Below are 25,438 nucleotides of genomic sequence, written 5' to 3' on the forward strand. Positions count from 1 at the left end.
GTTACAACCCCGGGTGGGGCAGAAATTGAGGAACACAGCAGCAGCCACAGCAGCTGGAACAGGCGCGCCACTTGAACTCCCAGTGGAGACTTTCATCAGAATCCCAAAGGTGCGCGTGGAATAATCTCTTCCGGACCACAGACACGATCCAACTTAAAAAATAAAAAAGCCTATAAATACTGCCAACCCAATCTTGTCTTTCGTCTCTCCTTCCTCTCATAAAATGGAATCTTGTCAACCAACCGCTTAAACATAAATATTAAAGTAATAAGTGGGACAGACTACAGATCTACCTACAATTTCACCATTACTGTAGCACCTTTTTTACCTTTTTACCAATGTATCCATTTTGTAAAGAACAGAAGTCTGAAAAGCTTAGGGACTCATGTGACACGTCATTAAATATTTAATCACCTTTTTAAGTCCTAAGCCTTTATCATGTTTCATCCATCTAGACAGTCATCCTATAACTATAGATTCCAAGGCCCCCTTTGGAGGGGGAAAAAGAGAAAATGGGGAAGAAAAAAACCTTCTGAGAGGCAGGGTTAAATTATCTCAAAGATGAGTTTCTATTGGCGCTTTAGTGAACATCAGCCTGTAAACCCACCAATCCACAGGAGGGTCAACCGATGGAGTCCATGGTTTTTAGTCTCCAAGAATCGATTTTACAAAAGATGCCACGTCTGTCGCTTTGGATTCGTGTAGGGTGAAAAACGGATGTTGCTGGTGAAGAAAAGAAAAATGCCTCTGTTAATACTGGTCTCTGACAACGCATGAGATTAGCAATGGACAGATCTGGTTAGTTAACAAACCAAGTACCCCTATCAGGCTTAAACTAAATTCTTTCTACCCCTTCCCAAACCAAGTACACACTCGGGGATGCAGATTCTTAAAGATGTCATTTAGCTGCTGCTCCTATCTTGGTATCGCTTTTTGATTCCATGACAGAGTAGCCACTGCTTTAAAACGTGCGTATGTAACTAGGCTGTGCACATCCCATGCACGTGTGCCAGGCATGCGTGCCAAGCTGCTTCAGTCGTGTCCAACTCTGTGCTGCCTGATGGACTGTAGCCTGCCAGGCTCCTCTGTCCATGGGATTCTCTGGGCAAGAATACTGGAGTGGGTTGCCATGCCCTCCTCCAGGGGATCTTCCCCACCCAGGGATCAAGCCCACGTCTCTTACGGCTTCTGCACTGGCAGGTGGGTTTTTTACCACTAGAGCCATCAGGGAAGGCCGTATACATCCCATCAACAGGTAAATACAAGGAAGAGCAAAGATGGCTCAAAGATTCAGTTTACAAATAACCCTGTCACCTAGAAAGTAATTTTCAGACAAAGTAGCAAAATAATAAGACATTTTAGAGATTTACGCACATTCAGTTCCCAAGGAGTGGTAGAATGAGAAACCAGTTTTTCGAACAGTAAACAGGCATTGCTCGCGCTTAACACTGGAGAGCTGGTTTGAAACAGCTAGCAGTGTTACTTTTTATGTCACACCTATTGAGAACAGGGCTTCCCTGGTGACTCAGACAGTAAAGAACCTGCCTGCAACGTGGGAGACCTGGGTCCGATCCCTGGGAGGATCCCGTGAAGGAGAGCATGGCAACCCACTCCAGTATCCTTGCCTGGAGAATCCCATGGACAGAGGAGCCTGGTGGGCCACAGTCCACGGGGTCGCAAAGAGTCGGACACGGCTGAGCCACGAAGCACAGCACACTGATAAAGAGTGATCCTTATGTCTCTCCATGATGATCTGATCCTTGTGGAAAATAAAGTAGCCTGCCCAACCCTAGATCTGGGTGGAGAAAATTCGTCTTGGAGATTAAAAACCGAGAAGCAAAAAGGTGGTCTCTGCTCATGCCGCTCAGATTCCGTAAACTTGACATCACGCCCTGCTCTCTGCTGGGGGAAGAAGCATGGTCCAACGCAGGAAGCCACACGTTTCAAAACGATTCTGAAGGAAACAAAGCCAGAGGCTCTGCCCCAGGGCCGTCCTCCTCAAGTAGCTCAACTCAGTGACGGGAAGTGCCTGGCTGACACCCGGGAACCTCACACCCCCAGTTAGGAGTGGACACATCCGCTCACGGTCCACAGTCCTCCCAGTACAATCAAAACCAACCGATCAAACCAAAAAGAACAATTCCTCTGGGCGGAACTGACAGCCTGAGCTAGCAGGGCCCCCTCCCAACTGTCTGGAGGCATTGCTCCTCTCAGGGACCCGTCAACAGCTAAATAGGAGCGTTTCTGCACACAGACGTGTAGGTGACTCACTCCGCTTCCCCTGACTTTGAGGATTTTAGTTCACAGCCTACGTGTTGCCCAGCTGTAGGTTTTCTAATTATATTTGTTTTAAACCTGAGAGCCCAGGGCTGGATGACTCAGCCCTGTGGGAACTGGAATGCCCACCCATGGACATTTTAGAAGCCAATGCAGAGGAAGGGAACTAAGAAAGCAAGCCCCAAATAAGGTCGGTGGTCACCACTAAGTACAGGGACTCAAAAAAAGAGAGAGGTTTTCTGGCTTTGCCACTGGGTGCTTCATAGCCATATCAACCAGAGCCCCAGGTGTGGGTGCAGCCTCTGCAGCCCCCCAGATGAATAAACTACTTCTGCTCACTAACCACTCACACAGCACCCTTACCGAGTGTTTTACCATCGTGCTTATTAACTTTCCCACATCCCCTCGACATTTAGAGATCTTTTCATGTCCTTTGAAGCCTTTCACTATCGAAACAGGACACGTCCGGTCTCAGCGTGTCTCAGGGACTACTCCCAACGCCCGCCAGCCCCATCCTCTCTTTTGGTCGGTGGGTGGCTCAGGGGATCTAGCCTAGGTCTGCGACGGAATTCAGTAACCGCACCTGATGTCTCAAAGGAAAAAAAAACAACTCCTCAGGCACCTTTCGGTTTATTCTCAGGCCGGGAAAGCACCGTGAGAGCCAGGGGCAGGGGGGGCAGGCAGGCATGTGAACATGGAAAGTGTGATGTGTCTCCTGTGTGGGTTTCGAGGCTGTAAAAGGCTGGGAGGGAACCAGTGGCTTCTAGAAGCGGCCGACTAAGAATAGCAAGGATAGCAACCAGGAGACAGCAGAGGCGACGCCGTGGAATCGCCCCCAGACCACAGACCCAGGCTGGGCTTCTCAGAAGCTGGGGGGGCAGGGCACTGGACTTCCCTGGCGGTCAAGCGGTGAAAAACCCCGCCTGCCGCCGCAGGGGACACGGGTTCGATCCCTGTCCCGGGAAGAGCCCGTGTGTCACGCGGCAACAGAGCGTCTGCGCCACGACTACGGCCGCCCGCGTGCCCTAGCGCATGTGCAGCGGCGCCCGACCGCTGCAACTCAAGGCCGTGCGCAGCAACGAAGACCCCGCGCAGCCACTGAGTAATCAACGAAGAGGGGCCAGGTACAGGGAGAACTTGAACGCCCAGCCTGGAGCATCGCCACCAGCGCCAAGAGTCTCCAGCTCCCCTGCAAGACCACAGTTTAGGAGGTCAGTCAGCCTGCCTAGGGCTTCCCTGGAGGCCCAGATGGTAAGGAACCCACCCGCCAACGCAGAAGACGCAGGCTTTACCCCTGGGTGGGGAAGATCCCCGGGAGGAGGAAATGGCCACCCACTCCACGATTCTTGCCTGGAGAATCCCATGGACAGAGGGGCCTGGCAAGCTGCAGTCCACGAAGTCACAGAGTCGGACACAACTTGGCAACTAAGCAACAACACCATCTCTGTTTAACAATGTGGTTCAATCTAGGACATCCCAGGACGTTCAGAGGACAGAATCACCTCCCGGGACCATCACTGGAGTCACCTGGGTTTTGTTTCTGGTGGTTTTCATCTAGGATAGAGGTCAACAATTGATGGACCAGGGGCCAAATCCAGAGGACTGCCTATTTCTGAAACAGTTTTATTGGTACACAGCCACACTCCTGTGTCTGCCCACTGAGTATGGCAGCTCTCAGGCTAAAACAGAAGTCGAGTTGTCACGGCAGCCCACAGAGCCTGAAGTATCTACTTTATTGTGGTCCGACTCTTTTGCAACCTTACAGACTGTAGCCCGCCAGGCTCCCCCATCCATGGGATTCTCCAGGCAAAAAGTACTGGAGTGGGTTGCCATTTTTTTCTCCATGGGAATCTTCCCGACCCAGGGATCGAACCTGTGTGTCCTGCATGGACAGTTTGTTAACCACGAGTCACCTGGGAAGCCCGAACCCTGTCTATCCAACAATCCTTTACAAAAATGCTGGCTGGCCCCATACCCCAAAGAACAAGTCCTACTCAGTTACGGCCCCCAGTGGGAGCTTGAAAGAGAAAGCAAATGAGATGACCTTAAAGCCTGTCCATGCCTCAACCCAAACAGGGAACAGAACATTTGGGATTTCTATAAGAGGTACATGTCTGGGTTGGGGCCTTAATTATACTGTTCTTCACCTAGAAAGAGGATTTTTTTTGTCTACCTCTTCACCAACTCCTACAACCTCAACAATCACCTCTCAGCATGTGTTTTCCTGAGGCTTCACCCGAAGCATCTGGACTCAGAGTTTCCACTGAGAAACCTCAATCCCACCGGAAAGCAGGAGGCAGGCAGGACCTCACAAGGCAAGTCCACCCCCAGTGCCGCGAAGACGGCCGCCGTAAAAGGCTGGGGCGGGGGTGGGGGGGGGGGGCGCGGCAGCGACCTGCACGGTCCTACAGCACTAATGTGCAGGCCACCAGAGCCCACGGTGTCGGGACAGATGGCAAAGGGAGCTTCAGTGTCAGTTGCCCAAGGGTGTCAAGCGAGGACTCAGCGATTTTTCTCAAGTGTGCTCCATTGAAACCTCTGATAAGAAGTCACTTGGAAGAGGGGCTTGGGGGGAAACAGGGTATGCATTTTCAATAGTCAGACATATAAAGAAAACATACTTTCATCTGAAAAAAAAAAAGGGACAAAGAAGGCACCTTTAAAACAAGAGTACAGAACGCCCCACGAACCGCTCTATGCGGGTTGCACTTTATGTGGGATCAAAGTTTAAAATGCTCTGGGGGTTGCACAAGAATTCTAAAACTAGCCAGGATTGAAAAGGCCTCCGGCTGGCTACTATCCACATAAGCAGAGAGGAAATGTTGAACCCAAACGTGCGGCAGGCTAAGAGCTTCTCAAGCATGACTCGCCTCCCCTTCTGCCTCAACCGTGGGTGTTAGTTGAATGCTGAGTCCCCACGGGCTGCCTTTATATTTCATTGTGTTATTTTTTTTAATTTTTATTTATTTATTGGCCACGCCGCGTGACATGTAGGATCTTAGTTCCCTGCTGCTGCTGCTAAGTCACTTGTCGTGTCTGACTCTGTGTGACCCCATAGACAGCAGCCCACCAGGCTCCGCCATCCCTGGGAGTCTCCAGGCAAGAACACTGGAATGGGTTGCCATTCCCTTCTCCACTTAGTTCCCTGACCAGGGATTGAACCCATGACTCCTGTAGTGGAAATGCAAAGTCCTAACCACTGGACCACCAGGCAAGTCCTGGGGCTGTCTTTCTATTTTATTGGTTTATTTTTATTTATTTATTTATTTATTTATTTATTTATTGGCTGCACTGCGAGGCTTTTGGGATCTTAGTTCCCAGACCAGGGATTGAACCCACGTCCCCTGCAGCACAGGCGCGGAATCTTAGCCACTGGACCATCAAGGAAAATCCCAGGGCTGCCTTTTTAAAGGGGACAAAGATTCCCAAAAAAATGCCCAATCCGTCTCTCCTCAAACTGTTCCCAGCATCTATTCGGTCATCCAGTCGACATATGGTTCAGACTTAAATTCAAGCTTAACCGGAAGAACTGAAAATCCATGGGATCTGCTGAGGCCAGCCAGGTCGCTCTCGTCTCCCGGCAACTTTTAAGTATACGGTCGAGTGGTGGTGACTCTAGCCCCCACGCAGGTCTTACTCATCTGGGAAACAGAAACTTGTGTTCTCTGACCACCCTTATCCATTGCCCCCAACCCACACACCCCTGGCAACCACCAGTCTACACTCTGTAAACTGTTTTTTTAAGATTCTACACTTAAGTGAGATCATGCAGTATTTGCTTTTTCTGTCTGACTTATTTCACTTAGAATAATGCCCTCAAGCTTCGCCCACGCTGTTGTAAATGACAGGATTTCCTTTTTTAATGCTTGAGTAATATTCCATTGTGTGCGCGTGTGGATATGTATTACGTTTTATCTCTGCATTCATTAATGGACACTCAGATTGTTTCCACATCTTGGCCGAGATAAATAATGCTGCAGTGAACTTGGGGGTTCAGATATTTCTTCAAGATAGTGACTTCATTTCCTTCAGATCTGTGCCCAGAAGTGGAATCATTAATCATAAGATGGTGCTATTTTTAATTTCGTGAGGTTTTCTATCCTGGCTGGACCAGTTCATATGGCACCAGGGAGCCTCTTTTCTCTGCATCTTCCCCAGAGTTCCTCTCTCATCTTTCAAACCTTCCAGATGTGAGATGATGCCTGACTGTACTTTTTTTTTTTTTTTAAATAATATGTTCTTTTTTAAAGGCTTTTTTTTTTTTTTTTTGACGTGGGCCATTTTTAAGGGCCTGTCAAATGTTACCATACTGCTTCTGTTTTATGTTCGGGTTTTCCGGCCACGAGGCACGTGGGACCTTAACTCCCTGACCAGGGATCGAACTGGTACCCCCTGCATTAGGAAGGCAGAGAGGGAACCGACAGACCACCGGGGAAGTCCGGATCATGACTCGGATGTCACCCCCTTGCCCTGTTCCAGCCGTCAGTCTGGACTCATCTACTCCCCTAACAATACTCACCATCAGCTCTGGATATGTTGGCCTTTCTTTGGAATTCTTCTTCAAGCTTAAAGGAAAAAAAAAAAATCACATTAAAATCTAGACACCATCTGTGTTTCCACTAGACTAGGATTTCAGAACCTGCAGAAGACCAAACAGAACCACCTTTAAAAATGTACTGAAAACATAAATCTCCTGCCTCGACTTTCCTCTTCAGTTACACTGCCCGGCGGTGCTTGAAATCACTCTGTACCTTAACAGGAAGGCTGAGGCTGTGTGCGTTTGCTTTCCTTACGTTTCTTAACCAATGACATAAAAACTAGCCTTTATTATATATCAAAATATATATTCACTTTCCTTCAAAACAGCTTTTAATCCACCCCCTCTTGCAAAGACCCTGACAGGTGTTTCTTCAATTACCCTTGTCTGTTCATTATCTCCAATACCTGGTTCTCTCTGCTTCTGATCTCCTTGCAGGTACAATTTGCTTTTATATGCTCCCTGCTGAACCTGCTTGAGACAGAAGCACTACAGACACAGAACACATAAGGCCACTGCTGCTCAACGACCGCTCGGCTGATGACCGGGGAAGCTCACTGGCCGTGGACTTAGCAGTGGTTCTTCTCAGAAACCCCTGGCGGCCCTGCGCTACGCAAGGGGTGCCTGTCATCCAGCTGTCTGCACACACGGACCTTTAATCACATCTGATACCAGAGGCAACAGTCATAAAACCACAGTGAGAAGAGCCCCACCCCTTCATCCACTTGCAGCCTTAAAATGGAAGAGGAAAGGAAGTTTATTTGGAGTTGAATCCCAGGTTACAGAATGGAGGAAAGGATGGTTTTGAAAAGTATGATTTGCAAGGCAACCTGCAGAGCCCTCTGCCCATGGGCCCTAAAACCATCCACGAATGGAAGGGACGTCTGCCTGGCATGGAAGGAACTCAAAAATTGACAGAATAGTGGGTGGCCGGGATTTGCACTAATGGACCACCTGAAGCAAGTGAGACCTGTGAGGTGTGACGTGAGCCCCGCTCCATGGAGGGTGACAATCAAGGGAAGGCCCAGATGCCGAACCAGAGATGGAAACGGCTGAAATGATCAGGGTTGAAAAAAACTCGAGATGAAAAAAAAAAAAGGAAGCTTTTTGAATCAAAACAGCCAAGAGCAGCCTCCCCACGGTGGAGGGCGGGGAGCCTGAGACAGGGAACAGGCAGAGGCAGGGACAGAGAGCTGACTGCGGGCCGGTCCACGCCCAGCGACCTCACTGCCCTGACAGCTGGCCGTCCCAACTGAGGCTCAAACAAGAACAAGTGAGAGAGAAGCCAGCGCATTACGGCCGGGCTGCCGCAGGAAGGCGTGTCTGCGCGCAATGAGACCTCCAGCCCCCACCGATGAAGCCTTGTGTGCCTACGTGCTGCGACTCCAGAAGGCTCCACCAGCGGTCCCCAGCTGCAGGTGGCTTTGCCGTCCAAGGCACACTTAGGAATCTCTGGAGGCACTTCTGGTTAACGAAGCTGGTGGTGCTGGGGGCTGTAATTCACATCTAACAGGTGGAAACCGAGGCTGTCGCTCAACATCCCATAACGCCCAGGACAGTTGCCCAGCAAGCACTTTGATTTCTTTCTTTTTTTGAGAAGTATAGGAAAAAAAACTCAGCTACTGGAGGATGACCACTCCTCAGTATTGCGTTGGCCTCTGCCACACATCAAGATTTATCTTTTCAAAAAAGAATTCCTAAAACCTCAAAGATTGCTGCTGAACAGGTTATTTTTGACTTATGGCCTCCGATTAGAAAGCTTGAAATGTACAAGCACTACTACAGAGTATTGACGGAAAATACTTACACAGCACACCAAAGCTGTTTATTGATTTAACGTAACTGATACAACCCATTCTCTCCACCTTTTAAATCAAGAACACTTCAAAACACGGGCTAAGAATAGCAAAATACTCAGGGTGAGGTTAGGGAGAAAAGCAAATTTTCCACGTTGAATAGGAAGCACTTGAAATTCAGCACCAAATAACAACTGTGGAGTTCAAAGCTACACTAATTTCTTTTTGGATCAGAGTCAGACTTTTGAATTTTCAAGTGGCTTGTCGTTTTCAAGCGTGCAATTAGCTAACTGCCCTAATTCCCCTTCCAAATGCCACAACACACACTCCTGACCGTAGCTGACACTGAAACACGGCTCCATGCCGTGCTGAGAGCTGCTAGCTTCAAGTGTGTGCTGAGCTGAGGGGTTCTCCCCCTTTGAATCCCCCCGAACTGACCGTTTCCCAGAAGGGCTCCTGGGAGCATCCACAGAAGAAAAACACAGCTCGCCTCCCGAGCCATACATTTGTCCTGAGCTTCGTAAATACCCAGGGCCTCTTTTTACCGTCCTTCCTGAACAAGTCAGCAACTATGTTTGATCGTCTCTGTTTTGCGCCTGTTTCTCTGAGTCAGACAGGACCAGCGTCTGGGCGGGTCTCTGACCTCCAACGGACTTCGGGCCGGTGGACGGGGCGCTGAGCTCTTAAACAGGCCTGAAGGCTCAGCAGGAAGGAAATCAAGCTTTGGGGCACTTGGCTCAGCTGGTCTCTAGGGAGCAACTCTCAGTCCCCAAGCCTGTGTCCATCTAAAAGAGGTTATGGTGAAAGAACGCAAGCCTGCCAAGATTCCATTTTTGTAAAAACTCATTTGTGAAACCTTCTGCAGGACCAGGGTGTAAGGCCTTTCCATTTCTCTATTGTGAATCCCAAACAAGGCCTAGATGGCCAGCTCCTCCAGGAACTCTTTAAAGCCCTGAGATAAGAAAGCCACATGGGTGTCCCTGGTGGCTCAGTGGTGAAGAATCCACCAGGCTTGATCCCTGGCCCAGGAAGATCCCACATGCCGCAGAGCTACTAAGCCTGCGCACCGCAACTCCTGAGCCTGTGCTCTGGAGCCCGGGAGACACAGTCCTGAGTCCATGAGCCGCAAATGCTGAAGCCCACGTGCCCAGAGCCCGTGGTTGGCAGCGAGAGAAGCCACGCGTGCCGCACACCGGAAGCGGAGAGGAGCCCCCCGCTCTGAGACCAAAAAGGCCGAGCAGCAACGAAGACGCGGCCCGGCCAAAAATAAAAGCAAACAGATAAATAAACTAAATTATATACAAAAAAAGGCGGCCACGTGTAGGAAAGGAAGAGTAGGAACACGCCTGTCTGAAAATAAGTACAGAAAGGAAGGGTTTGTCGGAAATCTCTGCTGTTGCTGCTTTTCTTCAAGTTCATATGGAATGAACGTCTTGACTCGCTTTGGTTTTCTCTCCTCCCCTTACCCCCTCTGATGTTACTGCTAAAGAAGGATGCCAGCGGAACCCTGGGCTCTATCAAGTCATAACTTGGGGAGTGATAGCAGATGCATGCCCTACTCCCCCGCAAAAATCAGATCACGGCATCCGGTCCCATCACTTCCTGGCAAACAGAAGTGGAAAAAGTGGAAACGGTGACAGATCTTATTTTCTTGAGCTCCAAAATCACTGCAGATGGTGCCTGCAGCCACAAAGCTAAAAGATGTTTGCTCCTTGGGAGATTAGCTGTGATAAACCTAGGCAGCGTATTAAAAAGCAGAGACATCACTTTGCCGACGAAAGTCCATATAGCCAAAGCTCTGGGTTTTCCAGTAGTCATGTACTGATGTGAGAATTGGACCATAAAGAAGGCTGACTGCCAAAGAATTGATGCTTTCAAACTGTGGTGCTGGAGAATACTCTCGAGGGCTTGAGGGTCCCATGGACTTCAAGGAGATCAAACCAGTCCATCCTAAAGGAAATCAACCCTGAATATTCACTGGAAGGACTGAAGCTCCAGTACTTTGGCCGCCTGATGCAAAGAGCTGGAAAAGACCCTGATGCTGGGAAGGATTGAAGGCAGGAGGAGAATGGGGTGACAGAGGATGAGATGGTTGGATGGCATCACCAACTCAATGGACATGAGTTTGAGTAAACTCTGGGAGATGGTGAAGGATAGGGAAGCCTGGCGCGCTGCAGCCCACAGGGTCACAAAGAGTCAGATACGACTGAGCGACTGAACAACCACAACAACTATCAGCTGACCAGCAGTGACCAGCGGACTGTGACCACCCAGCAGAGGCCCCAGATGAAAGCGCAGCAGCAGAGGATGCGGCTCCTGGGGCCAAACAGAGAGAGGAGAAGCGGGCAAAGCCAGCCCTGGCGACGTCCACGAAGACACTCTGCCCTGTGGGCGGGGCCAGCCAGCGCGCTGCACGGAGAGCAGCCACACAAACTGCACCTTTCACAAACACGTGCAAACATGAGAATGAGGGAACTTTCAGTTCTCCAAGGCGTTCATCTAAAAAACAAACCTGTGAAAAGCTTTAACACTTTGACTCTAGGGGAAGTTCTAGGTAAGAAGAAAAGTTGATGAAAGATAAAGTAATTGAATGATTTCTCAATAAACTGTAGAAGAGAAGCAGCTTTCTGAACGGAAGGCAGTTGACAACCGGTCCACAGATGGTAGGCATAAGTCAGGGGTTCTGACAACAGCCCTCCAGGAAAATGATGTGGGAACATCCCATCACCCCTGGTATTCAGGACCACCCCCTCCCAGACCAATTGAATCAGAATCTCTGATGCCAAGGGGCACATCTGAAAGGTGTGTCACGTTGTATAAGCAGGCAACTGGAGTTGAGAACCATTAGATTAAACTGGTGATTTACACCAGGCCATTTGGCTTTGTCAAGCGTTTCACACCAGCTTTGTTCTTATCAAAGTTTTCTGAAGTTCCCAGAATCTTGGGGAAAAGGGCCAGGTGGGAGAAAGGTTACAAAGCAGAGAGTCTGAAAAGCTTCCTTAAATAAGATCCTTCCTCCTCACCACCCCTCTGGAGAATGATGGGTCTGAACCATCCAAGACGAATCATCCCTTTCCTCCGTGACCTTTAAACCCTCGAAGACAAGGAACAAACTACAGACACCGGGTCCTTGAAACCAGAAGGCACGATCCTGAAGCCATCTCAGCCGGGCAGGTGTAACCACCACACCTGGAGGCTCTAGCAAGGAGAGCAGAGAGGGGACACCACCCAGGCGCCCAGGGGAAAGCACTGATACGCATCCAGCGGCATCCAACGGGCGAGCGTCACACCGCCCATCACTCCAGCCTCTCCGGCCATTCAGCCAAGACTAAAACAAAAATAACGGCAAGTCAGCCTCATATGTCTTTAGGGTAAAGTATCAGGGGTGACGGGCCTAGAGCTGGTGAAAAACCCAAGGGGCCTTCGCTTCACAAACAACAGACAGCTGCCTGGTGCTACCACGTTTTGCAGTAAAAAATGTGTTCAGAATGCCTCTTCCAAAGCGTGTGGCGGCCAAGGAAGGGTAACCTTGGGGAAGCCAGCCTCTCCAACGGGCGGTGGCACACCAGCCCCTTCCTTAGCGCCAAGTGAGCAGGGCCGGTCCCCTGGGCGACCACAGCCGGGCTTCCAGCATCTCCGACGGCCTCTGCCCCAGCTCACAGCTGCACAGCAGTGCCCAGGATCACAGCCTGCGCTCCGTCACAGCACCGTCTTTCCAGCATCCCTTGCAATGATCATCAGTATCAAGGCATGCCGGGCACCCTGGGGCCCGTGCAGATGGAAATCACCAGGTTTTCTGGAGAAAAACAATTCTCTCTTCTAGTTCCCTCAATTCCACCAGCGATTTCCATGAAAGCAAACTCACGGCATCAGTATGGCTCCGTCCATCTCTCCACCCCAACTTTATTTTCCCTTCTCAGATGTGCCCCCTCCCCAGCTGGAACTGTCCACTGTCCACTTCCGGGCAAACAGAGCCGTCAGTGAGCAAGCCTTCTCTAAGAATCAGCCGAAAACACCAAAATCACTTGGTAAGACTTCCAGGTGTCTAAGGGCAGCTCTGAATGTAGCCTCCGTCATCTTCTCCGGGGTAATTCTTTGCGTCATATCTCCTCTCCACCCGAGCCCTCCCGTGGGTCCCCCACCTCTCTCTTTACGCCCTGGCCCACATCAAATGGCTCAGCCTCTCATGAGACAGTTTCCCACGCCTGTGACGGGGTGCATGATGTTCCTCCCACCTGGAACACCTCCTCCTCCTCCACTTCCCTTTTCCCTGGCACACACCTCACCTGGTCCCAGCTCGGGATTTATCTCCTCCAGAAACTCTCCCCTAAGGCCTTTCCTCTGAGTTGCCCCCAAAGACCCAGTGCCCATCTCCCTCTGGACCTGGGCTAGAATGACTGAGCGGGGACACTCCCCTCTGTGGCTCTGAGCTCAGTGGGGACCAGGCAGAGCCATAGTTGTTGCTTAGCAACAAGGATACACTCCATCAACACGGGGTGGATGTGGGCACGTGGATTGGACCGATGGAGGAAGTCGGGAGGACCCCTTCCGCCTTCGCCCTGGCTTCTGGGAGACGACGGGCTGTCTTACCACTGTGAGGTAAAGTCAACAAACTCTTCAGAGAACTTGTCTGCGGGCAGCTGCGGAGACGGCTCCTCCACCACCTGTTTGAGCTGCTGGAAAGGAGTCCCCCACGAGTCGTAGGGAAACCGGAGGATGGCCAGCTCGATCTGGAGGGGAGAGATGCACAGGAGATGAGAGCTGACTCTGGGCTACTGGGTACCAGGCAGCCGCTGGGGCATCCACGTCGTCCCAGGAGAACCGGGGGGCAACCAGACAGAGACAGTCGGGTGAACCGTGCAGAGGGGACGCCAATGATGCCATGTTCGCTAGCAGTGTGCCTGCACGTCCTGGAGCTAGGGGTGACATCGTCTGGGAGACAGCCCCTCAAGCCTGTATAAAAGCAGGTCCTCACTAAGAGGAAATCCACCCTGAATATTCACTGGAAGGACTGATGCTGAAGCTCCAATACTTTGGCCACCTGATGCGAAGAACTGACTCATTGGGAAAGACCCTGATGCTGGGAAGGATTGAAGGTAGGAAGAGAAGGGGACGACAGAGGATGAGATGGCTGGATGGCATCACCGACTCAATGGACATGAGTTTGACTAAACTCCAGGAGTTGGTGATGGACAGGGAAGCCTAGCGTGCTGCAGTCCACGGGGTTGCAAAGAGTCGAATACGACTGAGCGACTGAACAACCACCTCGCTGAAACCCAGTGCAGCACTTCATAAAACTCTGAGCCAGCAGTGTGCAACTTCAGGAGGAAAGGGGCCAGGTGAGCCTAAGAAGCAGTTCTCGCCGAAGACGCTTACCTCTGCTGCCATCTGCTGGTCACACGCTGGAATGAAAACAAACTGGGCCAAATGACTGCTCTGTTTTTGGACTTGAGTAAAGACCGCTTTGCTGTTACAAGATCACGTGCCTTCTGGGCAAGGATGTGAAATAGCTCACGGGATTTACTCAGCTGCTGTGTCTGGGAAGGAACCAGGACCACCATGGATCCTTCCAGACCTCGGTGATACACTGAAAATTTACGATCAGCAGTTACAAATTGGGCTCTCACCGTATATAACTTCAGGGCTGTGCCTGAGGAAATGAGCCTGTTCATTACTATGTGTTGGGGCTATACCTGTAGTCAACAGCCAAGACTTCTCTCATAACCATATTCTGAGAAGCTGAGCCCATGTCTTGGATAACAGAGCTCTCCATATCAGGGTCTAGGACAGGTGGCATAGACGGGGAGTTTGAGATGGACATGTACACAGTGCTGTCTTTAAAACAGACAACGCACAAGGGCCTGCTGTACAGCACAGGGGACTCGGCTCAACATTCTGTAATAACCTAAGTGGGAAAGGAATTTGAAAAAAACAGATACAAGCATAACTGCATCGCTTCACTGGACTCCTGAAACCACACAACACGGTTAATCAACTAGGTGGCTGAGAGGGTGAAGAATCTGCCTGCAATGCGGGAGACCTGGGTCCAATCCCTGGGTCAGGAAGGTCCCCTGGAGAAGGGAATGGCTACTCATTCCAATATTCTCACCTAGGAAATCCCATGGACAGAGGGGCCTGGCGGGCTACAGTCCATGGGATTGTGAAGAGTCAGACACACTGAGCAACTAACAAAGCATGCTCCAATATAAAACAAATTTTTTTAAAAAAAGCTCTATCAGGGTCCAAGCTCGTGCTCTTGGAGTAGCCTGAGCTTCTGCATGCTTGATTCGAGTAGTTTACATTTAAGCCGTAAGGATAGCTCTCCGGAACGGCAGCCAGACCCTCTCGGTTTACAGCTCAGGACAGGGAGACAGGCTGTGTGACTCCATCCGTCACTCAAGGGCGCTAAGCTCCTTGGAGGTAGAATGAGGAGAACTGGGTTTGCCCAGCTCCAGTTCGGTGTCTCTGCCGCCCCACCCTGCGGGCGGTCTTGCTCTCTCACGTCAGCTTCACGTCCACCTCTTGCCCTCGACGTCCGCCCCGCCCCAGCTTCACGCCCCAACCCCCCTGCCCCCCAGCCCGCAATTATCATCACACACTACCATGGTGATGCCCAAACTCCAAATGTCAGACTTCACGCTGTATCCCTTCTGGTTGAGCTCTGGGTTTATTCTCTCGGGCTGCAAAGTAGAAGAAGACAACTGAGATGACATTCTTGGCTCGGTGAAGTCTGGGGGGTGGGGTGGCAGTGGCTGCCAAGTGGGCGGCTGTGAGCCACTAACATGCCTCCTGAGCCAGGAGTCTCACTCACGACTGAAGACCGACATCTCCACGGAGCTTACAGACATCTTTTCCTGGAGACACCGATGCATCAGAGTCCCCTCACAACTCAAAGGCAACTTCAGTTTGGCCTTACAAAGAGCATGACATACAGTATACCATTACTCTGCCCGCCTCGAAGTTTCCTCGTTTAAAAGACCAACAGTCCAGGGACTTCCTTGGCGGTCCAGTGGTTAAGCTTCCTCCTTCCAGGGGGGGACATGGGTTTGATCCCTGGTCAGGGAACTAAGATCCCGTATGCTGCAAGGCAACTAAGTTCTGCACCCTGCAACTAAGACTCAAGGCAGCCAAATAAAAGAATAAAATACCAACAGTCCAGAACTCAGTAAAAACAATCCGCAAGAGTCACTGGGCTACTGTCTGGTATTAACAGACCTCAGCCACTTCTAGGTAATCGTAGACACAAAGCTTTTAAATTCCAAGCACGCGTTCATTTCCAAATAGAGTATTTACAGTAGAAGTCCCTTAACTTAAAGGGAATCCCAAGGTCTCTGGCAAAAGCAGTGAACCTTCACAGCTACGAGGCTCCCTCGGGACTAGCCTAACGGCCCTGCCTGGGGAATTGAAATCCTTCTCTCTGCTCTATTCTCAGCAAACAGCGCAGAGTGGAGGACTGGGCGAGCTTTATGTAGTGCTTTCTCAGAGTATGCCTCTTCCTCTGGTTCTTGTTTCAAATACAAGAGAAGGAAGGGGCTCGGGATTTCAGACAGGAGACATTTAAGAAGAAAGGAGGTGTAGGATACTTCTTGTGCCTTGGGCGTATTTCAATGCTCCCCCCTCGGCCGCCCAGGCCCTGTTTCCTGGCAGGGTTCGAAGGCACTTGCTCCCCCAGCGCCACCCCAGGCGCTGTACTCACGGCCATGTACGGTTTGCATCCGGCATCGATGGTTTTAGCCACGGAGTCGACCAGGTAGCCGCTGATTCCGAAGTCGCACATCTTCACCTGGCCCAGGGCGTTGATGAGCACGTTGGAGGGCTTGACATCTGCAAGCGGAGACAGTCGGGAGGCTGGGGGCGCAGCAGCATCTCTCTGCCACCAGGGGGCCTGGAGCCTCCACTCCCGCCCCGGCTCACCCTTAAGACTCATCTGACAAGGAACTGCCACCCCAGTTTCAAACACGAACTACACTCCGATAGAACGTGATCGTATTTAAAAAAGAAGGAAAAACACCAAAGATAAGAAGAAAGGGGGGAAAGCAACTTGATTTCCTTATCATTAAAATTTTTTAATGTTTTTCTTTTCATTGTGGTAGAAGTCACATAACATAAAACGTATAGTTTTTACCATGTAACTGTCCAGAGGCACTGAACACACTCACACCGGCATCATCTCCTGGATTTTCCACCTTCCTAAGCTGACACTTTGTCCCCATCAAGCACTCTCTGCCCATTCTCCTGCGCTCCCCACCATCCTGACCTCGGCATCTCCCAGCGTACTTTCTGACGCCATGACCTTGACTATTCCAGGCCCCCTGTATCCGTGGCATCAAGCAGGATTTGTCTGCACCTACTATACACTGGAATGCATTTCTAAGGTTGACTTAATGTTTCTACTTCGGTTTACAAAAGTAGAGTTTACTAAGTTGACGTGGGTTACGGAAAACTTAGAAAGAGAAAGGACACACTTATACATGCATGGAAGACAGACCCTAAAATGATGACGAGAGTGTTCACCATGAATAGTCACACACACGTTTCTCATTGGCTCACTCAGCCTCATGTCATCAGTTCTGGTTCTGACCGGTCTCGGGTGAGTGGTCTGCTTTCTATCTCACGCTTTGTCCTTCTCGTCAGACTGGGGATCCATCAAGGGAAACAACTGCTTCCTCTAATTTCTCATCTTCATCGCTCCCGTACAGGTGGTGAGAGCTTAAAACTTGGTGACTAAGTCAAACGCCCACTTCCCTGGGCAGAGTGTCTCTCTTATGCTAGAGGCATAAGCCCTAGAGATCTGAACGTCACCACACTCTCCTCGTTACGATAAAGTCCATGTCGTGCCCCCAAGCATTTATTATGAAGGTGGAGCTTGTGCCAAGTGTTCTGATGATAATGCTTTAAAAGCCCAGCTCATAATGATCTACTCTGCATTTAGTGGACTGAAAAGGCAGACTGAGGCATAATGCATCAAGTGTGCTTCTGCAAGAGGCGTGTCAACTCATCATGAACTCAGACAGTCCAGGCCAGGAGGTGGGTCACAGAATATGCACGTGGGTAGAGTGGGCTTCCCGGAGGAAAGAATCCACCTGCAATGCAGGAGACGAGACGCAGGCTCGAACCCTGGGTCGGGAAGATCCCCTGGAGAAGGAAGTGGCAGCCCGCTCCAGTATTCTTGCCTGGAGAACGCCATGGACAGAGGAGCCTGGTGGGCCATGGGGTCACAAGAGTCGGACACGCCTGAGTGACTAACCCACCACCACCAGAGAGGGTTTGCTCTTCAATGAACTCCTCAGTCTGAAAAGATAAAACGCACCCTCCCAAGCAGGTGGACCTTCGTCACGTATGGAAGATGAAATTAGAAACTTAGAAAATTAAAGTTAATTTTTTCCTAAGGGACACGTTTCACAAAGGGCACCTACTCAAAAGAAACAAGTATTCTACAAACTTTAAAAATTATCCTTTATAATTTTCCCTTAAACAGCAGATACACAAATTTCATTTTATTATCTTCTACATATAAACGTTCTCTGCTATGAATGAAATGTATCATAATTTTGAAATAAGCCTTTAAAATTCAGTTTCACATGTATAACATCATATATGAAACGAATCGCCAGTCCAGGTTCCATGCAGGATACAGGGTGCTTGGGGCTGGTGCATTGGGACGACCCAGAGGGATGGTACGGGAAGGGAGGAGGGAGGGGGGTTCAGGATGGGGAACACGAGTATACCTGTGGTGGATTCATGTTGATGTATGGCAAAACCAATACAATATTGTAAAGTAATTAGCCCCCAATTAAATAAATTTATATTTAAAAAAATAAAATTCAGTTTCACATTTGTGGGTAATCTGCGCCCCTTTTCTTAACTGGGTTTCTCCCCACTTTCTTTTCTGCCTCTCCTTCGTTTACATTCTTCCCATTTTCGACAGTAACAGTCAGTAACAGCCATCAGAATAGGCATGTTTTTTGAGACATCTTACATTATTTCAGGCTCAGAGTGTAACAGTGATCAGGTCACAACTACCTATTAGCTACCAACACTGCTCATACGTTTTCTGGAAACTGGCTACACATCCCTCCTCCGAGAAGCGCTCCCTGACTCCAGCCGCCCAGTGCTAATCACGGCCTCCTTCCGTATTCTGCCTACACTATTTCCGTGCTTGGTCCTATTGTATTTCTCACGTGGGTTTTTTCCCCCGTGTGTCTGTTGTATATTTGCCTCACTCCCCTACCAAGAACTCCTGTGTAGAATTTGGATGAGAATATGTTCTCTTCATAGGTACCTGTCCGGGCATCTATTGTAGCGCTGTATAAGTGCTGGGAAATAATTACACAAGATACAGGGATGGATGAAGGCATGGAAGAAAGATGGAAGAAAGGATATCTGGGTGGGTGGATGGATGGACGGATGGATGAAGAGATAACAGGTCAACAGAGAGACAGGAGGGAGAAGAGGAAGACAGACCTGCCAACCTTTCACCCCGTCCTGCCTCCCGCTGTCTGAACAGGACGAGCTTTACGCCAGAACTTCTCAGACCCTCGCGGCCCAAGAATTACCCAGGGAGCTTGTTAAAACGGAGGTTCTGACTCAGTTGGTCTTGGGACTCAAGATTCTGCTTTTCTAACAAGCTCTCTGGCGATGGCCAATACTAGGTGAATTTTTATCATATTCTCTAAAATTCTCAATAGCTAATAGCACCGCTCTCCTTGGCAACAGGCAGTTCATTTTCAAGCAGGCCTAATCTACAGCTCCCATCCCCTGCTGTCCTCAGACATAATACTGAGCAGCTCCTTATATGATCCGCTATCCAGTCCCAAAGGAAAGCCCCGCCTCTGTTCTCTCGCCTGACTCAATCTCATCCAGTGGGGTGAAAACAGAAATTAATAAAACTCGGGTGAAAGAAATAAAATTGATAGCCAAGGCAGCCCCATGGACACTTACCTCGGTGAATGACAGACAGCTTACTGTGTAAATGTTCTAAGGCCTTTACAATCTGCAAGAGAAACACGAGGTGGATTTATGTCCCCCATCCCTGGAAAGCAACTGCATCTTAAGTAAATCCCCATTTATTATCCCTGGCTTACAGTCCCAAGGGGAGGTATTTTCTCCAAAAGTGGTGTTCCTAGCCAGGAAAATACACAGGAAGTCGTACAAATTAGACCCTGCCCAGCAGAGAGAGGACGTCAGAGCGCAGAGAAGCAGCCTCACTGGTAAGTTCTGATTCTCTACCTTGACCCCCAGAGTCTCTTCCTCTCCCCTCTCCTGGGCCTCGGTAGCCGTGAAGGGAGCAGCGTCCTCTTCCGCCTGCTCCCTTCTGTGCCTATTAACCCTAAGGAAACACTTACAACTCCACAAACGAAAATCAAGACAAACCAGTATCAGAACATGGACACCGGGAACGTGGTCCTAGCCGATGAACGTGCTGCTCAGAGGCATTTCAGCTGAAAGCCTCCCAGGCCGAGTCAGGAGCAGAACTTCGTGTAGGTCAAGCCCAGAAAGAGAAGCATCCATCGATCCATCCACTTACACACCCGTGCAATCAACACACAGATGGGATGGGCGCTCCGGTCCAGGCGGTGTTTCCCCATACGGAGGGAACAGCGAAACACGAGGCCCAGACCCCCCGCGCTCCTTGGACAGGGCTGGGGCTCGCGATGTACTCACAGAAACTGCTATTTTCCCTAAGATGTCCTCTGGAATTGTTTGGCCTTTATCGATCACTTGCTTGTAGAATTTATCTAGGGACGTGTCCATGAGCTCCATGCAGATCCAGACATCCCCCTGGAGGCCGGTTGGTTCGGAGACAGTCAGAGAGGATGCAAAGGCGAGAGGAGGAAGCAGTTAGCATCTGTCAGGAGGAACGGGCCACTCCCTGCGTGAGCTTTTGAAGGAAATGCACACTGTCCTTCGAGATCTCAATGAAATTTATAAATGGGCAATATTACCTCCAAAAAGCAAGCTAGCAGACAGCCAAACAGATTTGCCTGTGATCACCCACTCCTTCATGAAAACTAGGTTCTAAATGCTTACACCCACAAGCAATAGGCTCCCAGAAACCCAAGCCTTTACCGTTACTGTTATCTAAGACAGCAGCCTCCAGGCTTTTTTGGCATCAGGGACCAGTTCCGTGGAAGATAATTTGTCCGTGGACCAGAGCAGGGTGGGGGAGCATGGTTTCAGGATGATTCAAGCGCATTACATGTATCATGCGCTTTGCTTCTATTACTGGTGCCTCAGCTCCACCTCGGAACGTCGGGCATTAAATCCTGGAGGTGGGTGACCCCTGCTCTGGGAGTTATGACCAGATACCAACTCTATGCCTGACTTCCCACACTGACCACGGGCAACAGCTTATCATTTAAAGCTGGTTATAAGAGGGAGACGAAAACAGGTAATAATAAAGACCTATGCATAGCACAGGAAACTCTACTCAAACACTCTGTAATGGGCTGTATGGGGAAATATCTTAAAAGTGTCAGCATATATATATATATATATACATGGAGCTGATTCACTGTTAGCAGAAACTAACAGCATTATAAATCAAGTATACCCTAATTAAAAAGAGCTTAGAAAGGGGAGGGGACAACAACTCATATCATCGTCAAGTGAGAAGGAGAATCAGAGAAAAGCAGCAGATATGAGGCTGATCCACTGCACAAGCCTGCCTGGAGCTTATCAAGAGGCCAAAAGACCAGAGCATTTGAGATTTCAAGGGACTGACATAAATACATCTATAGGTTGATAGAGACCGCTCTGCCGAAAGAGACAAACCAGAACAGGAAGGAGAAAGGGAACCCCAGCATTTTGAAAGGGCTAAACACACTGGAAAATACCATGGTTTCCAGCTAACTTTGCACCAACATTTCACGAGCATGAAACTGTCCACAGAAGACAAGTCGGACAAGGAAGCGCCCTGTGACTGCAGGTGTTTGTGAGATCGGGGGGACGTCTTTCTCAGTCACCACTTGCCTTGCAGCTTTGAAGGTACTGCCACCTACCTCGCGGAAGAGTGCGCCGTAAAAGGTGACCGTGAAGGGGCAGTCCACGGTCCTCATGGATATATCCAGATCCATCAGTAGCCGCTTCTGCTCTTGGCTGTTGACCGTGGCCCGGATCCGCTGATCGGAAGGCATGGAAAATGGATGGTTACTGCCCTGAGGATGGGTCTGTCAACAAGGCAGGGACCTCAAAGGATCCCCTCCCGAGAACAGTAGGAAAATTCACAGCACAGCTTCTAGCAATAACTGTTCAAATACCTACCCTAAAGGATTACCTATCTGTAACAAATGAAAAGTAAGGAAGACTGCTATTCATTTCATTTACCGAATAATCCCCAGGAGAGAAGCCAACTGGTCATCTACCGTGGAGAGTGTGCAAATGTTTGGGAAGACATTCCCAAGTTACAAAACAGTCTGACTTATCGTGTGGGTTTAGTGTAAAGAGGCCAAAGTATTCATTGATGTGGGGCTGATTTGGGCTCATACAAGGAAAAAAAAAAAAGCCGAAATTCCCTCTTTATGAACAGGTAAAAAAATCTGGACCCTAAACAGAAACTGCAGAAGAGTTAGTTGATTGAGGAATGGGATAAGGAGGAGCTGAACTGAGATGGAGACACAGTTCATGTCTAAGAGAAGACAGACTAACCACACCAGTAAGGGCAGCCTCACAGACAACACGACTGTGTCATTAAACGACAACATAGTATCACGAGGCTTTCACATTTTTTGCCTGTGGAGCAAAGAGTCTGCAGGAGATGAAACTGAAAAATCTACAAGGTAAGGGAAAGATGTCAGCATTCTCCAAAAAAAAAAAAAGGAATCCAGGTCATCTGACCATCCACATGCCTGACAACCCATCTAGAATGAACACACTGGGCCCGCTCCAAGGTCCTCCCAACATCCACTCAAGAAATATGCGATGATTCTAAATTTCTTTTTATAGCTCCCAAACTATGCAAATTCGCTCAAGATGACTTTACCCTCCTCTGTTTCCACAAATGGAGGCAATTTTGTCTCTCAGTTTGGGTTTCCTGATTTTCAGGGACAGATTCTTTAAAAGCAACAGAATAAAGCTTAAAAAGAGACTCGTAAGACAGAAAACCAAATGCCACGTGCAAGCTCGCATTTGGGTGCCGCCTTGAAAAACCAACGGGAGAAAAAACGATGACAGCTTTGGAACGCTCAAGGTGACGTTCATTCGGACCTGGCAGTGGATGAGAGTAAGGAAGCACTGCGGATTCTTTTACGTGTGATGATGCGGTTGGTGGTCGTGGTGGTTTAGTCACCAGGTCAAGTCTGACTCTTGTGACCCCCATGGGCCGTACGGCCCACCAGGCTCCTCTGTCCATGGAATTCTCCAAGCAAGAATACTGGCCTGAGTAGCCGTTCCGTTCTCTAGGGGATTTTCCCGACCCAGGGATCCAACCCACGCGTCCCGCATCGCAAGCGCGAGCCACCAGGGAAGCGCGACGTGGTCGCAAAACGACTGGAAAGAGGGGGTAGGGCTCAGCAGCCCAAAAGCCAGGTGCTGCTGCTCATTCCAAGGAGGCACCCGACATATTTAGAGGGAAACATCGTTCGCCACAAACAGGCTTTTCTGTCTCCCCCCACAGAGGACTGTCCTGCTTCTGTGAAAGGGGCCCGTGTGCAGCTGAGAGGGCCACACATCCCGACCAGGACCGGCAAGTGTCTGGGGAACGTGAACGCTACCTTCACCGCCATGATCTGCCCGCTGGGCACATGCCGCATCCTCTCCACCACCCCGTACGCCCCCCGGCCCAGCTCCGCGATGGGCTCCAGGTCATCCGCCTTCACCTCGAAGTTCTGCAGGAGAGAGAAGCAAGGGTGCAACAGGAAGTTCAGCTCAGCTCAGTCACTCAGTCGCGTCCGACTCTCGGCGACCCCACGGGCTGCAGCACGCCAGGCCTCCCTGTCCATCACCAACTCCTGGATACTCAAACTCACGTCCATCGAGTGGGTGATGCCATCCAACCATCTCATCCTCTGTCGCCCCCTTCTCCTCCCGCCTTCAATCTTTCCCAGCATTAGGGTCTTTTCCAATGAGTCAGTTCTTCGCATCAGGTGGCCAAACTATTGGAGTTTCAGCTTCAACATCAGTCCTGCCAATGAACACTCAGGACTGATCGCCTTTAGGATGGACTGGTTGGATCTCCCTGCAGTCCAAGGGACTCTCAAGAGTCTTCTCCAACACCACAGTTCAAAAGCATCCATTCTTTGGTGCTCAGCAATAGGAAAAAAGGAAAGAAACCAGACACAGGCTGCCCTGTCCTCCCTCTGGTTCCTCTGAGCAGTCCAAGGGTCCTTTCTGGTCTAGAAGCTTTGCCAAGCAGCCACTGAAAGCAAGAAGTGCCTGGGAGATGTGCAGATGCCCGCTGTGGGCCCCCCTTTATCCTGGGCAATACAGAAGTCCAGTTCCAGCTCAGGCGCTGAACGGCACAGGGAGCGCTGACCCCGCACAGCGGGTCTTCAGCTCCAGCCCTCGATGGCCCCTCAGGTCCCTTGCTGACTCCTGGCGACTAGCTCTAGGCCTGGACTTTGCAGAGTGCAGCCCGAAACAAACCATCTCTTTGCCTCAGAGACCTTCCATCAGAACCACAACAGCCCGATCCCGATTTGACATTTAAAATAGCAACTGCTCCACAGACCACTTCTGTTTACATTCAAACGTTATTGACCCAACCCCTGACAGCATGTGACAGAAAATTCATTTTTTCCCACTGGCCGGTCACAAAGCATACATATAAAAGGGTCAAGACATTAACTGGAAGACACGACTTTTCTCACCTGATTTCCAATAGAAATGCAAGCTTTGGAGTCTAAATCCCGAGGTGGCCTGCAACAGAGAAAGGAAAAACATGAGATATTTAATCGAATGCGATCTTCCCAAAGCCTACGAGACTGGAGAGAGTTCTCCCTAAAAATAAGGTGAGAGCTCGTGAGTAAAATAAAGCAGCATCAACAGGTTAATATTGTGGGAATTGGAGAAAAACAGATGCTCTTAGAAACCAGTCTCTGAACCTCAATTTCTTCTTTATTACGAAGATATTAGTACACTTCCTCATAGAACAAGAGTGGCTGCTAAAGGAGATGTCCTAAGCAAAATGCTTATTAGCATAATGACTGGCATACATTCAAAATATAAATATGCATATATATAACTATATTATGTGTAATAACATACATATAATATACATTATATAAAATAATTATATATACTATAATTACTTACACAGGGGCTTACTGGAATAGCCTAATTATTCACATAACAACACACACACACACACACACACACACACACGTCCATAGGCTTCCCAGGTGGCACTGGCGGTAAAGAATTCACCTGCAATTCAGAGACCTGGGTTCCATCCCTGGATCAGAAGATCCCCTGGAGGAGGGCGTGGCAACCCACTCCAGTGTTCTTGCCTGGAGAATCCCCGGGACAGAGAAGCCCCGTGGGTTACCGTGTATAATTCTAACTTTCCTACTGAAACTAACTAAATAAAACAATAATGAAAATGTATGAACATAAACACAGATAACACATCAATCTAAGGCTTTAATGGGAATCCTTCTGAAATGAATAGAAAACACAAAATAAGGTTTTTCTAAATTAATTTAAAACCCAGACTGAGAGGCAGGGATAAAGATGAACACACACACACACACACACACACACACACACACACATACACACACAGAGGTGATGCTTTTATAAATCCCGTGTTTCTAAGCAGGGAATTTTTCTTCAGAAACGCCTTCCAGAGGAATTAAATTTTCTGAAAAGTCTGGTTTCTCACTCTTAAAGC

At 49.5% G+C, this 25,438-nt stretch overlaps 1 protein-coding gene across 4 annotated transcripts in view; it reads right to left on the reverse strand.

Annotated features, from left to right (window-relative positions):
- Positions 1-398: 398 nt before the first annotated feature.
- Positions 399-25,438, reverse strand: part of MAP2K6 (mitogen-activated protein kinase kinase 6) — a 107,703-nt gene continuing 82,663 nt past the window's right edge. For all 4 annotated transcript variants that reach the window (XM_052658315.1, XM_052658316.1, XM_052658313.1 and 1 more), the window contains exons 3-12: positions 24,417-24,465; positions 23,322-23,435; positions 21,612-21,731; positions 20,275-20,391; positions 19,552-19,603; positions 16,307-16,434; positions 15,213-15,290; positions 13,201-13,340; positions 6,797-6,842; positions 399-723 (exon numbers count right to left, since the gene is read on the reverse strand). In XM_052658315.1, the coding sequence (XP_052514275.1) occupies positions 646-723; positions 6,797-6,842; positions 13,201-13,340; positions 15,213-15,290; positions 16,307-16,434; positions 19,552-19,603; positions 20,275-20,391; positions 21,612-21,731; positions 23,322-23,435; positions 24,417-24,465 (922 nt within the window). In that variant the 3' untranslated portion in view covers positions 399-645. The remainder of the gene's footprint in view (positions 724-6,796; positions 6,843-13,200; positions 13,341-15,212; positions 15,291-16,306; positions 16,435-19,551; positions 19,604-20,274; positions 20,392-21,611; positions 21,732-23,321; positions 23,436-24,416; positions 24,466-25,438) is intronic.

This window comes from Budorcas taxicolor, chromosome 19 (genome assembly GCF_023091745.1).
Source record: "Budorcas taxicolor isolate Tak-1 chromosome 19, Takin1.1, whole genome shotgun sequence".
NCBI lineage: Eukaryota > Metazoa > Chordata > Mammalia > Artiodactyla > Bovidae > Budorcas > Budorcas taxicolor.